General features: G+C 41.3%; 1 protein-coding gene across 5 annotated transcripts in view; it reads left to right on the forward strand.

Annotated features, from left to right (window-relative positions):
• The window catches only part of RBM12 (RNA binding motif protein 12), a 28,433-nt gene extending 17,338 nt beyond the window's left edge, over positions 1 to 11,095 (forward strand). For all 5 annotated transcript variants that reach the window (XR_011683937.1, XR_011683938.1, XR_011683939.1 and 2 more), the window contains 3 exons: positions 9,922 to 10,049; positions 10,537 to 10,715; positions 11,015 to 11,095. Coding sequence is in view for 2 of the 5 variants with exons in the window: in XM_071455442.1 (XP_071311543.1) it covers positions 9,922 to 10,049; positions 10,537 to 10,671 (263 nt within the window). In the remaining 3 variants the exon portion in view is untranslated. The remainder of the gene's footprint in view (positions 1 to 9,921; positions 10,050 to 10,536; positions 10,716 to 11,014) is intronic.
• The last annotated feature ends 4,210 nt before the right edge of the window (positions 11,096 to 15,305 follow it).

Genomic DNA, 15,305 nt, shown 5'->3' on the forward strand with positions numbered 1-15,305 from the left:
TGTACTATGAATCCTAATGAATCTGCAGGTAATGTATCTATATGAAATACCAGCTATTTCAGTGCAGTGACTGGAATGAATATATAACCACAGGATCACTTAATTTTGTTATTGTGAAAGGTGAGAGGAATCCCTGTAACTGTGTTCTGTGCCAGCCATGGTGTGGTGATGTAGAAAAACCTTCTTCTCTGTCTTGTTTAGATTTGAAGAAGTAATTTAGGTAGGAAGAACCTGCTTTTTGAATTTCTTTGGGCAGCTCACAGATACTGTTTTAATATTTTTGTGCTTCTCAAATCCCCCTGCTACTGCATTAGGTTCACATAAAAGCTCTGAATCTGTGATGGACAAATGACTCTGGTGCTGAATTCAGTCTGATGTTTGTCCTGACTGCTGCCTGGTTGAGACAAGTAGTGCTCTGCAGTTTGTAATCTAAGTTTGCAGGTTCCACCTAATGGTGATAACTCCAAGTCTCTCTGCTTAGAGGGAATATAATTTCATTATTTTGTAGCTGTTAAATTTACTCTAGATTTTTCATCAGAGAGGTTGCTTGGAGAATTTGGTCTGCTTCAGTTCAGTCATGTTTCTTACAAGTTTATTGAAACTTTTCATTTCTTTTTGAGGAAAGAAAGAAGGTCCCTGGTGGGAGTTGTAGGGGTTTTCAGGTGCTTGGCTTGCAGAGATGTGCTTTCTCAAGGGTGTGGAACACCTTTGTAGCAAATTCAAACCTAATGACGACAGATTTCTTCAGGGTATAGATTAGAAACTATTACAGTGTGTGTACTGTGGACTGCAGACATGGAAGAGCATTGAGGAAATAGGTGTCTGCCTGCATTTGTGTAGTCTCTTCTCCCTTAATGCAGGAAGGTTGTGTCATCATTGAACCCACAGTTGTAATGGGTTTGTGCTTTTGTGAAGGCACACTGGCAGGAGAAGTTGGATCTGGAACAGAAAGGGAACATGAGGTTTGTTTTGTGTTTGTGGCCTTTAACTTGTTCTATTGCTAGTCTGAATGGGCAAGAGAAAAAACAACTTTTAAAATCTCTTGCCGTATCCTTCCCTTTATCCTACTTCCTTAATATCAGGCTTTTGTGGTGGTGGTATTTTATTTTTTTTGTTTGTTTGTTTTGAAATATCATTATTTTGTAACAGATTAGAATGGAGAAGTTAAGATGTTCATGTTGTAGGTGGTAATCATTAGTGACAGAAAATAGAATGAGTGTGAATCTCTCTTAAAAGGGAGCATATACTCAAAAGCAGAAAGAACTGAAAGAGTATTGGCAATTAGGCAGAACTTGCAATGAATAAGTCAAAGAAATCAATTTCCTGGGAGTACTCCAGAATTAATACTAAGGTTTGGGATTTTTTCTGAATCATATTTCATGAGCTAGATTCAGTATTAAAGTCTATAAAGAAGAAAGCCTGACTTATATAATCTGAAGGGGTAATGTTTTTAAAGTGTGAGAAAATGAAAGGTTCTGCTTTATGTCCTTACTAATTTTTTAGGCAAGAGTTGTCACTGTGCCATAATAACTTCAGGTTGACTGGGAATAGCATAAAGAATTCCTCTGTAGTATTTAAGTCTTTTCTGGCGATTATTCAACAAGTGCAGTGAAAAGAAGCAGGTATGACAAGCTTGTCATTTATTAAATGGCTGTTGATACAATGTAGCCACCAAAATTCTTATGTGAATTTGATACAATAGCAAAGATCAGTAAAATGTATTCATGGCATATTTGTATTTAAAGTCTTACTTTGAACTCATGCTGTTAACACAGTATGGACTAGTCTAGATAGATGGATTACTGAATTTCTGCCTTGAAGTCACCATGCTTAGTTTTGGAGGTATGGGTAAAATTATATCAATGTAATATAACTACAGGACAATGGTACTATAGTTCAGATTTCCAGAGTTTGGGAAGGGTAGAGGTTGTGAAGGGGAAAGCAGAATGAATGCTGAGGAATCACTTTAAAAATCATGGGTGCATGTAAGTAAGAATTGGTGTGTGGAGGTACTTGCTGGTGAAGCTGCAGTGTAGTTGAAGAGCCAAAGAAGAGGAATATGGTGAAGTCTTTGATCTCAGTGTAAGGAGTTTGGATGGAAAAATGGAAGACTGAGTGATAGACAACTGGATTTACCTGGGGAATGGGACAGAATGTTTAGGCCTGAAGTAGAAATAGCTGGAGTTTAAGGGAAAGAACAAGACCTTACTGGAGAAAGGCAAAGATGATTGGCAATGTAAAATATGTGTTTGGGGTTGTTGCAAAAGTCTGTGTGGTTGAGATGTTAAGTCTGTTTTTCAATTAAGTTGTTCTTCAGGTTTCAGTAATAAATACTTGAGAGTCATGGTGAGGAGAAGGAAAAAGCAGATGACTAAATATGAAAGGAATGGGAAAAATATCTTACTTGGTGGGAGGAATCAGTGAACACTTTTAGGATTGCAGTTACTATTGTAGTGTAAGTCCAGTGGCTGACTCCAAAGCTCTAGCCTGTGTTAAGTTACTTTTTCAAGGAAATGGGTTTTGCTATTCTGCTATTAAATCCTATGAAGAACTTTGAAATGTTTTCTTTCTATGAAGAATTTGGTTTAGTAATACGTTTTGCTTAAGTCCAGGTGTTAATTTGAAACCTTTTGTAATTTAATATGTTCCAAATGAATATTTTAAATAGTTTCAGTTTTGACCTATCAGTTGCTTATTTCTCAGAAAAGTGGAGAATATATCTATAGTGAAGGCATGCATGATCATTTCTTTGAGTTTATTGGTTGTGATTAAGGGGCATATTGGTGGTTTACAAGTTAACAGTGAGTGTTGTACAGGTGGAAAGGTGAATTTGTAGAAGGTACTTTTTTCCCCAGAGCTGGGACTTGTCTCTTGGGTAGGGGGGAAGCTGCAGTAAAGATGAACTGATTGAAGTTCCTGTTTTCATTTTTTCCTGGAAATTACCAAAATTACCATGCCAATTGTGATTGTTTGGCTTGGTTTCAGCTTTTTTTTTTCCCCCAGTGTTCTAAGCTTGTTATTTTTGTTATAAATGGGAGCTTTACCTCCTCAGTCAGTTTCTGGGAGCTTCTTGGAGGTTAGGTTGTTAGAGCTTGTACCCATTGGCTGACTTTGGACACACCGCCCCCCCAACCCCCCATTTTCAGGGTAATACTGGAGCTTCAGTGTTCATGTGGAGACAGCTCAGTGGATAGAGCCAGGTTGTACCTTCCTGCATGTTTAGTGGGCCCATAGGTCTGCAGTGGTTAATAAAGTGTTTGATGAGGCCTGCAGTCCAGTTCTGAGCTCAGAGGCTGTGCTGGGGGTCAGCACAGCCTCCACCTGACCCTGCAGGAATTGTGTCTGTCCTCCCTGGGAGCTCTGATCCCGGGAATTAAGGCTGGCTGATGAACCATGGGCACTCTTTACCAGGACTGAATCAAGTTGACAGCGGTTTGTTTAGAAAGTTGTTCTTCATGGTATTCACCATTCTTTTATTACAAGAGATGCCTTTTGTTTCAGGTTACGTGTCAAATTTGTAAACAGCAGTTAATTAACCCCTTGTATGTATGGTGACAGCTTGGAACACAGTGTGGAGAATATGATTTATTCCTTGCCTGTAGCAATGGTGATCTTAACACATTTGCATCCCTGTTGCAAACCGCCACAAGTAATGAAATTATAGAAAAAATTGCAGCCATTTATATTTTCTGCAGAACATCTCCAGACGTGGAATGAGGTTCTGTGGCCCATGAAAGAGCTGAAGTGCTGGAAAAGGCCTGTATTGACTAATAATTTGTGGACTGTGATCCTTCTCATTAGATTCCCTTACTCTCAGTTTAAAATAAAGATGCATTTTAGTGCATCTTTACAAAACTAGCTATATGATTTCTTTTAGAGCCTTTTGGTGTTCAGGAAAGAAGGATCAAATGATAACTTTTATTCTGATAGCATTCAGCAAGTGATCCTGACCTCAGCGCTAGGATCAGTGTTGTAATATCAAAACCCAAAATGTAACAAGCTGCCCTCTCAAAATTGAACTAATAATAAGAGAAAGCATTGCTTCTGCTGGTCTGCATATTTTGGGATCACAGCAGAAAAAGAGAGAAGGAGTTTTGAAAAAAGTTGGCTGATAACCGAAGATGTGGGATTAAACTAAGCAATAGACAAGGGGGAGAGGGTTTTTGATAAGTGCAAGATTAATTAATGGAGATGCTGTGTTACATGTGTTGGGTTAATTTCTTGAGATGTTGGATAGCAGAAGGCTAAGATGATGAAAATTGCAGTAGGGACATCTTGCAGGCGTGATTGCTGACAGTTGTGCTGGGTTTGTAAGCAGAATGTAAGGCAGGAGTTATGGCCAATCCAGTACAGAGTAAATTTTTTGGAAATCAGTTGTTCTGGACCATATGCATTAAAACTAGAAGCTTGAGTTAAACAAGGTCCTAAATTAATGTGTAAAAGTTGGTGTACACTGCAATAGAGCTGGTTGGGTATTTTGTACAGTATTTAATGTGAATTTATTAGTGTGTTTAAATACAAAAATCCTGTGGATTTTCTTGGGCTGAATCCTTGCTTATATTTCATTTTATGCAGAGCAACGAAACCAGGCTGACCCACGAGACTTGTATTCAGTGATAGTACTACCATTTTCTCTCAAGAAGATAGCACCTCCTGCCACTGCTAAAAATACTGCTGATGGTATTTGATGCCATGAAGTTATTAGATTTTTTTCTTCTTCTCTGGGTGACTGTGGCTGCTGTGACTTGCCATGCTGGGGTGATCACAGTGCCCCTCTTGCCCAGTGCTCGCTGTCTTCACCTCATCCTCCCAGCCTGAAGAGTAGCCTCTGGCCTTAAGGCTTACTGAGGGATGGAAGTATATAAAACAATGTAATTCAATAATTCTCACCTTAGTGTCCAGCACTTGATCCTTAGTTGGCTAAATGGTGGCACTCGTATAGGAGGGGTAAGTAAAGAGTTTATTTATGTTTCAGGCACCCATATGTGGCATTTTGGGGAAATGCAAGACCCTCCAAAGTTCTGAACTGGGACAGTTAAAGCCTTCAATCACACTTGGTTTGGAGTTTTCTTCAACCATAAGTGTACAGTTCTTTCTTCTCTTACAACTGACTTGCTTTAAGCTTTGGTTAAGCTCAATCACTAGAGGAATAATAAATTTAATCTTATAGACTTGTAAATGTGTTGATTTTCTTTACGTTGGAATTGTTCTTTTTTGTGTGGAAGGAGGTTGCTTTTTCTGCAGAAATGTGAAAAAATTGGAAGTTCTGAAATACCTATATGAAACTCCAGAAAGTAGCAGGTAGTTGCTTATTCTTCTGAGTGTGTAGCATAGATGTCCTATGTAATTTTCCTAGAAAGCAACTTTTTATTTTTCATCTTGGTTTGATTAGGACTGTATTCATTACTGCTGTACTTCATTTCAGTGTAGAAAAATTCTATTGAAAAGTTGAGATTTATCTTTTCGTATGTATTGTACAGCTATTGGAGTTTATGATCATCTTTACAGGTAAAAGCTGGTATGCATAGTAAAAATGATTTTGACTTTTTAAACTGGACCTCAGTTTGGTTGTCTGAGCACTTCTTAAAGTGTGCCTAGTGTGGAGCCATTCTGTGTTTTACTTAAACAAGTGGGAATGGCATCCAGTTGGGCAGTGAAAGACTTCGCTGAAATATATGCTTGGGATCTTGCAGATTTCTGTGGATAAGTAGTGTTGGTAGGGATAACATGGGTGATGTATTTTTTTTCTTCAAAATGTGGTGTTATATCATGTGCAATTCTAAATAAGAGCAAAAAATAGAGGTTGCTGATGGATCTGAAGCTGTATGTTTGGAACTCTTCCCTTGAAGGAGTGTACAGAATTTGACTCAAGATGAAACTTCACAGGTGATACCTCTCACCAGTAAGATCCCCAGGTTGTGGGAGCAGTGGATCAGATGTTTGTGGCTATTGTCCGTATAATCATCGATCATGAGGGTGTAGCACAACCTCAGCTGTATTTTACAAGCTCTTTCAAGCAACAGCACTTACATGGTGGCTTGCTTATGGTGCCTTTTCGTTAGAAACTACTATGATGGGATGTACCCAGTAGGTCAGTTTTCTGTATTTTAAAGAGAGTTTGAATTTATTACTGCTTTTGGAGTTAATTTTCACCTGGTAATCTGAATTTCTGTGGCTATATTAGTTTTGATACTTCCAGACCATGCTGTACTTTAATGAACTGATGGCAGTTGGAGGTTGTTAAACTGTTATTGTTGCAAGCTGATCAGGATCAAGGTATAATAAATTCTTTGTAAATTAAATGTGATAACTTTGTGGAAAGTAGTTTGCTCTAGCTGCTAGTTTTCCTTTGGAAATATCTGCTGTCTTCTGTAAACCAGAAGATTCAAGTAGTAGACATCAATATTAATTATCAAGGGTGGTTGTGAGGGGAAAAATAGGAAAACAGTGCATTTTAGAATTTCTGAAACTGTTGGAAAAATTTGTGTTGCAACAAATATAAATAATATTCTGTCATTATAAATACTGTTGTAAGTCTAAAAACTAAGTTTATTTTTTGTGTATGAATGAATACAATAAGTATGCTCTATGAAAATTCAGTGAAACAACGTGAAATGTGGTTTTGAAATGTTGATTCCAGTCTGCAAGCTGAATACAGTTGGTGTTCTTGAATGCATGCTGAGCAAAAAAAGGACGGCTGTTAATAAAAATAATAAAACCTCAAGTCCTTTCAGTGTAATTGCAGCAAACTGTTATGTTTAGCCTGAGATCAGAGCCTTTGTACACTGTTTGAGCTTAGTAACCACTAGAAGATTGTTCTCTGCTCATGTGTCTATTCACAGCACTGGTAAGTGGTGAAGTGTTACTGCTCTGACAGTGTCAGCACTTAGTGGTGCTGCAGTGCCTGTCCCTGGCAGTGAGCTGGCATGTGCCAGCGTGGCAGCTTGGAGTAATGACGTGCCAAGATGATGTTGCAGCATTGTGTGGAAGTGGAGAAAGCATCATAGGCTCCAGCTTAAGGAGGAACAGGGTGGGGGGTTGTGTTAGGTGTGGCGTATTTGAAAACTTTTGGAATTGTCACTTCTCTTATAGGAAGATAACTGGGACTCTAGGGAAAGAAGTGGAGAGGAAAGTCAGCTGATAAATTTCACATAAACTATTCACTTTTTTATAGAAAGAGAGATGCAATCACTATAGTTTACTATGAGAAATGAAAGTCAAGTCTAGAAATCTTACTTTATGGAGGAAAAGAAAAAAATTAAGTCAATATTATCATAATGAAATCCTGTAAAAAAAATCAAGTTGGAGGTAGGTTTTCTAATTGGTGAGGAACTTCACTATTTTTTCTTCCCATTCAGTTTTTTTGGTTTTTGGTTTTGTTTTGGTTTTATATATGTGTGTCTGGGGATGAAAATATGTTAAGCTTTTAATCTTTCTAAGCTTTTCAAATGCAGGCAGATTTCCAAGATTTGTGCTGCTCAGTTAACTGCATGAGCAGGGTAACTGAGCAAAGTTGCTTACCTGCAGACTAAGCAGGTCTTCAGGCTTGGCTGAAATAGATGCTGTGTTTTAGCAGACCAACTACTCATTGCTCTTGCTGCTGGGATGTCTATAACCAGGATTTTCTTCTGCTGCTATTCAAGGGATGGACTGATACTGTAGAACACCATACAGTGTGTTTGGGTAGCCACAAGGTGAAAAGAAGGTTGTGTGGGCTCTTTGAGGACATCCATAGGCAGTAATCTATAAATAATTGCTGGCTGAGGTTCAAACTGGTGTCTTCATGTTAATTTTTTAAAAACATCTGAATCTGTTAAGGAGCTCTCCCTCTTTTCATAAGGATTCAGTCTGTAGTTGTTAAACCTGTTTTCTTGTTATCTCCCAAGTTGGTGAGGAAGGGTATACGGCCGGTTAGGACAGTTCCTGCTCAGCTACTCCAAACAGCTGGCCTGCTTTGTTGTGTCTTGGTGGTTATGTGCATCAGTGAGTGTCCTGTGATCTCCTGATGGAGCAAGAGGATATAGTGGGAAAGGATCCCTTGTAGTTTGTGTATGTCCCCAGTGCTTCAGCAGAACATCTGGGCTGTATTTCAAGGGAAATCCTATGCCATTACTAAATCTAAAACAATCAGATGAGATAGCCTTCTGGGTATTAGGGTACTGGAAGTCAAATCTTTGAAACAGTGGAGTATTTTCATAATTTCATTGCTGCTGATCTGGAGAAGAGATTCAGGTAGCAGATAAGAGGTGATTGGGTTTGAGAAAGAGGTGATTGGGTTTGAGGACTTGTGTCCCTTCACCTCCTGGCTTCATTGTGTTTAACAGTTGCTATCTCAAACTCTTCCTTTTTGGTGTCTTTGTAACATGGAATAAATATATGTGGGCTTGTTCTGTATGCAGCTTAAGATCTGCAGTAGCAGTTTCCTCCCAGAAAGGAGCCACTGCTGACTGGGGATGCTAAAGATTATGGGGAGCTGTTTCTTTGAAGTCAACTTCTTAACTCCTGATGCTTTGAGCTCTAGTGGGGAGGAAAGGTACCTCTTGGCTAGTACAGAACCCTCTGCCTCTCAGAGGCAAAATGTTGGCAAAGGAGCCCAGACTGGATGTCCTAATCTTGTTGTCAAATAGTGGGTGTCAAACAAAGTTTTGTTGTTGTCTGTTTGCACCTGTGTGGGTCTGGGAGATGAAAGCTGGTCTGGTAGGACAATATGTGTCAGTAAAGAATAAACTTGATACCTGTGACTTGCAATTTTACAAGAAATGTATTTATTAAAGTCAGTGATTTCTTTGTGAATCTTGGGGTTGAAGGCAACTGAGAAAATGGATGGCTTCTGCCACTAGTTTTCACAGCTGACCACCAGACCACTTCAAACAATTTTTAAAAAATATTATTCTGGTGTTAAACCAAGTGATGATGATGACCTTAGTTTAATGCTGCACTATGATTGTCTTTGCCTAAAGCTTTGCTGAATTTTACTGAGTGCTGGTTTTGTCCTGTCAATATCACGGAGCACCATGCACTGGCGTGTTAAGTGACTTCGTTAACATTTGTCCAGGGTAGATTGCTGACAGGGATGTCCAAGGGATTAAATGTTATACAATAAAAGCTCATCTCTTTGAGTTAAATATATTCACCCTGCAAGTATGAGGAAGCCATGGGGTACTTGGGTACTAAAAAGCCAAAGCAAGTATTTCCTTATTTTCCAGACTTAGAAGAAGCTTCTCTATGAAATAATCCCATTTAAAGCTCTAGTCCTCAAACTGTCCAGTCTCTGACAGTCTCTGAAATGTTTTGGTGCTTGAAGGCTTATTTTCTAATTCAGTTTTGAGAATTATAGCTGTTCCTCAAACAGAAACGTCTGCAGTTTAATGTCTAATAAAATTTAGTTATCCCCTGTTTGCGGGATGATGTTGCGGTGTTTTGGAAGCCAACACGGCAAAGCACGGGGGCTCTGTGGCTCCCGTGGGTGAGCAGGGGGAGCTTTGGCAGTGCTTTCACCGCGTGGGGCGACTCTTCGGCGCGGGGCGGTGGCTGCGGCGCTGGCGGGACGGAGGTCCCGGTCCCTGTGCAGGGCTGTGAGCGGCGGTCCCGGGGAGGGGACAACAGGCCCGGCCCTTTGTAGAAACCTGAGGCAGCAGCACGCACCGAGGCAAAGAGAAGGGCTCCTGCGGGGAGAGCGGGAGCAGCGGGGAGAGGCCGGTAGAAATAGGTGAACTCAAGAGCCGAGGGGCGAGGCGGGCCGCAGTTGGTGCCCGGCTGCGCGGAGGTACCGCGCTCCTCCGCACCCGCCTGGCCCGGGGCGGGAGGGGCTGCGGAGCGCCGGTAGCCGCGGCCCCGCCCCGCCCGCGCGTGCCTCGATCCGCCGCATCGGGGCCACGCGGGGGCCGGGCCGGGCCGTCTGACCCTGTGCTCTGCCCGCAGATGGCTGCGTGCGTGTCCCGGGTGGAGCTGGCCGTGGCCTGGCGGAGCCTCCTCGACGGGACCTGAGCTCCAGGTCGGACTCCCTCTGCGTCCTGCCGCAGGACGCGGGCGATGGCCGGTGGGCTGAGGTAAGAGCGGCCCGCGCGCTGCCGGTGGCTGTACAAACGCTGACTCTCCCCTTTTCCATCCCGTAGGTTTTCCTGGCAGGTGTGTGAAATACTTAATTCAGATTTACGATTGGTGAGCAGTCACACTGCCCACACTCAAACCTTCAGTGTTTTCTTTAATTGCTGACTTGTTTGCTCAGAGTTGTATCAGGAGGCTCATTTGCCTGTAACGATGTGACTTGCCGTAGAGCACAAGCTCCAGAATACATCGTTTCAGCAGTTTTTTCCCCCTAGTTTCCAGAATTTTCCCATACAATAGCGTTTTTCAATACTATTTCCTTTCTCGGTGAGCCATCGGTCAGCCCAGTGTGTCACTGAGCATGAGGCATGGTGCAGGGTGTGTAGCCTTGCTGGTGCCTGTGTCCGCCTGGTGCAGGTAAAAAGCTGTGTGGGAGAATATGGGCTTGTTACTCATTGTCAACAGCTTTGCTCCTGTGTTGTTTTGCAGCTAGATCACACGGAAGAGGTCAAGAACTGCCAAGACCCTGAATTCTGCAAGAAACTGGTTGTGGACTACTACTTTGACAAAGTACAGAAGCTAAAATTCAGCGTGTATGATATTGATACAAGTCCTTTGATTTAAATGATGATGACTACCTGGGAGGGATTGAGTGTGCACTGGATCAGGTACGTGTAGACGTGTTAAATGATGTACAAAATAGCAGCGAGAGTTGGCTTTATTATGAAAAATGAAGTGAAAATGTGCTTTGTCAAAGGCTAAAGCATACTCAAATTTGAAAACACTGTTAAACATGTTCGTTTGTGTTACCATTGAATGTGGTTAGAAAAATCATTATGTCGATCACAAAGCAAAGGTTAGAAATACATGTATTTTGCAATTAATTGCTTAACTTAGGAGGCACTTCAAGAGTATTCTTTCCTTTTTGTCTAACATGATATTTTTATTATCTGTCTTCTAACCTTAGGTTGTGTCCAGCTCAGTGTTCACCCAACTGCTGGAATTGAAGCAGGAAAAGCCAGCAGGAAAGGGCACTATTACGGTAGATAAGGTTTTTGTTTGAAAAAACTCTCTCAATATGTTGTCTGGGATAAAGTGGCTTTTCTGGTTTCTTGTCAGTATATATTCAAGTGCTACATATGTACAGGAGAGAGATATTGAAAAGAAATTACAGTTTCTTTTATGGACAAAATATAAGCAAAACTCTGTGATTTCTTGTTTACATTTTTTCCCCCCCTAAATTTCCATGGCAGGGATTTCAGCAGAGGAGATTAAGGATACCAGGGTTGTGTACCTGGAAATTGAAGCCCAAAACTTGGACAAAAAGGTATTGATTTTTTAAAAAAATATCTTGCATACTTCTCTAGTAATTTCATTTTGTGCCTTTTGGTCAGGAATCTCTGTGTTTGCAGACATTAAGCTAAGCCAGTAATCCATTTGTGAGCAAAGGCTTGCTGTGTTTTGTGTTATTTACAGTGGAGTAAGTTGGAGATACAATTGCATGTTGAAGTCCACAATGTCAAACTAGAAACTCAACTGCCAGGTTTAGGTTTTAAGGTATTATTTTGGTTTTGGAATATTCTGTATATGAATACCAATCACTTATATAATTGTCTCAAGCGAACTGATATTTCAGTAATTTTGTTAAAGAAGAAAAGGTGGAAATTTAGGTGTTCTGCTCAATTTTATTTTAAGACCAATACAGGGATTTAGTCACCTAACTCTCAGTTAGCAAAATGATGCGATTTGTAGGGACAAAAGTGGTTTGAGGAGGAGATCTTTGAATTGAAGCTTATAAATACTGATGACTTACAGAGTGCAGCAGTTTTTAAAAGGAAAATAAAAAAGGAAAGAAAATTAATGCACAGTTTGTTTTGACTTCATTCTTTTTTGAAGTATTGTCTACTATTTAGTTAATTATTTACTCATTTTGGTAAAATATAGAGGAGGCTGATTACTTCTGGGTTTTTGTGTGCAGGATTTCTTAGGTAAATCAGATCAATTTCTGGAGTTTAACAAGCAGAGCAATGCTGGAGCATGGCAGCTTGTGTATAGAGCAGAGGTAGAATTTCCACACAGTGTTTTCCTTGAGTTGATCAGACAGCTTATTCTTACTCAAAGTGAGAGAGAGTCCCACTCCTGGTCATGCTTTGCACCAGTTTTGCAGAGAAAGTATCCTATAAAAAGGTATTCTGCTCACTATGGCTGCAGCAAATTGTTTATTTGCTGCCTGGTGACTGGATGGAGCTACCTGAGTAAGGAGTCTGACCACGGACAGCAAGTGAGAAGAGGGTCTCTCTTCCTTCTCATTGGTGTTGAGCTTGGCTGTAAAATGTAACTTCACTGAGAGCATCAAGCTTTTATTTCTTGCAGAGCTGTTGCTTGACCATTGATACGTGCCAGGATTGAACTGGTTGAAGCTATTCTTAACTTGCCATGAAGAGCCCTCATGTCATCATTCCTTGTGAGTTGCATGCTGTATTCCTCATGTGACATTATGCTGTCATATTTTTAAGGTCATCAAGAACAACTTAAATCCATGCTGCAGGAAGTTCAGTTGTTCCCTTGCAAACTTTCTGTGGTGGAGATTTTAATAAACCTATCAAGGTACAGCCTTTAGAAATTGTCTTTGTTGTTCCAAGTCATCAATTTTCTATTGATGCTAACTATGAGTTATCAGGTTGTCTAGTCATATTTAAGTTGTTAGATTGCCTTTCTAGAATTGTAGTTCAGCAGATAAGGGATTATATGTCTGTTTTTAAAAATGATGAGTTGTCAAATCGAGAAGTCGGGAAATGCAGAAGTGGCACGATTTCCAATGATTAGTCATAAGAAAAATTGTAACTGTTTTTTTTACTATTCTGGCCAGGGTTTCAAGTTGAGCTTTGGTGGTGGTGTCTTGTTTGGTTGGGTGGTTGGTTGTTTTGGGTTTTTTTCATTGTGGCTTGCTAGCACTGTTTCTAAGTTAACTGAGAAACTTGCAGATATTGGACAAACTTAAGCACCTTGGGATACTAACACAGAGAGGTCTTTGAGGTATCTGTCAGATTTATCCACTCAAGAGACTGGAAGGTTTTCCCAACTCTTTTTCTATCTTTTTCAAGTAGAAGTTTAGTTTTGTGTCAGAATTGCATTCCCCTGTGGTCTTGTATATGATAATTAATCTCTGTGTCCCTGGCTTGTGGAGGTATAGCAGAACAACTACATATTTTAATATGTTTCTACAAAAGAAAAATCTGATAGCAACTTAATATGTTAATTTTTCTTCTAAGCAATGCATTGATAATTTAAAGGCATTTAAATACATAGATTGTTCTGTATGAGTGTAATTTCTCTCTACTTTTCTAACACCTAAATGCTTTACATTTGCAGAGTTTTACTTCTTCATCCTCTCTCTGAAGAAATCTCATGCTGAAAGCTTGATATGGAAGATTTAGCAAAATGCATGCATGCTAATGTTGTTCTTTGTGCAGTATGGTAGTTCCTAATAATTACTGAGATTATTAACCTGGAAATAGGTGTTCAGATGTTGTCTTGGTGTAAAAGACAGGTGTCTGCCAAAGAAGGCAGGAATCTTCCTTGGAAAGGAGAATATGACCCCCTTCCCTCTGAATTATTATAACTTTGAAATGACAGGGCTTTCAGGCAAAGATACCAGAAAAGGAATAGCAGTTCCTTACTAGCGTGTGTGTGTATAACAAGGCAAGCCAACACCAAGCCCGGCAGCACCGACCAGCAGACGCAGAGCCCCAGGGCCGGCCTGGTCCCGGCTGCAGGCACCTTCCCCTGCGGTGCAGTTCCGGGCACAGCCAGCAGGGGCGCTGCTGGCTCCCGGCCGGGCAGGGCGGGGCGATGATTCCCCCGGGGCTGCAGGGGGCGCTGTGGCGCGAGCTCGGCCGCCTCTCTGCGCATGGCAATGGCGGGCAGGCTGGCGGAAGGGATGGAGAAGGGGCTTTGTTGGCAAACTCATGGGAAGCAGCCAGGCAGGAACCTCAGAACAGCAGGCTGGAACAGCAGAGGTGAGCAGACCCTGGGTGGCAAACAAAGTGTAGCAAAAAACCCGAAGCTGTGGCAGGAGCAATGGGGGTCCAGCAGTGGCAGCCAGGCTCCCACAAGCAGCAGGGAGGTGCTCCCTCCAGAGGGGGAGAGGGGTCCTGGGTTTCCCCTGAGGCACCCAAGCACTTGATGAAGGTCTCTTCCAGTGAGGTTGGTTGTTGAAAAGGTCCCAGTTCAACAGCTGCTCTTACGAGCAGAGTCTCACCCAGGGTAAGGGGAAGCAGTGATGGACAAAACTCCACAGTGGTGAAGCCTTTGGGCAGCAGCAGTCCAGGACCAAAACCACAACCATGACCTCTGATCCCAAGAGTGAGGCTGCAAGAGTGGGCTGAGCCCAGGCCCTGGCCCCCAGCTAAGTTTTGGTATCTCTGCACTTCACAAGATAAAATCTCCCCCAGCTACCAAGCTCACTCCCCAGCTAAGAGACTGCACCCAACTACTCACCCCTTGTCCCCTCCTCCCCATCTTGGCCACATCTTTTGTCTCTCTTAGACAACAAATGGGAGGAAAATTCCTTGAGAGAAAGAAAAAAAAAAGAAAAATCCAAACCTCGAACAGGTGTGCTGGGCTTGTTGATAGGTGGCAGTGTTCTAAGTGGTGTTTGTGAGTTGTTATTGGTGGGGAATCAACAGTCTTAGGTCAGAAAGAAGTCATCTTTGTTCAAAAGGGTGCAGCAAGCATATAGAGGAGGTGACTAAGAGGTGCATATTGTCATTGGTTAGATCTGACATGACATGGTCTACACATACTGTTTTGTGGGGCTATATTTGCTATAGCCCAAAAATATTGTGTTGTTATTTTGTTTTGTTTGTTTTTTAGAAGCTTTCTATGCTTTGGAGTCCACTTCAGAATTATCTACTTCTTCAAAAGGATAGCTTTTTTCTGTTAGTTCATTTAAGCCAAAATTCTTGATGTATGGGCAGATAATCTCTGAAATTTCCCAATGCAGCTGTGAAAAAGGATTAAGCTGTTCATTTCCTTAACATGCTGGGGAAGTTAGTCAGGGGAGTCTAGACTGATAGTCAGGAGTTCCACTAACAACACTGAAGTATATAATATTGCACTACTGTTTTATTTTTCATTTGGAATTTGTTCCTTGAAACCTTGTTTGAGGCTTCCAGAAATTTACCTAGTGGTGAAACTTTGGGTAGCATACACCATTTTGGTGTATCCCCTAAACAACAACTTTGCCAGCTCTGCAT

The sequence above is a fragment of the Agelaius tricolor genome, unplaced genomic scaffold (assembly GCF_023055355.1).
Source record: "Agelaius tricolor isolate 1412-34295 unplaced genomic scaffold, bAgeTri1.0.p SCAF_49, whole genome shotgun sequence".
Classification (NCBI taxonomy): domain Eukaryota; kingdom Metazoa; phylum Chordata; class Aves; order Passeriformes; family Icteridae; genus Agelaius; species Agelaius tricolor.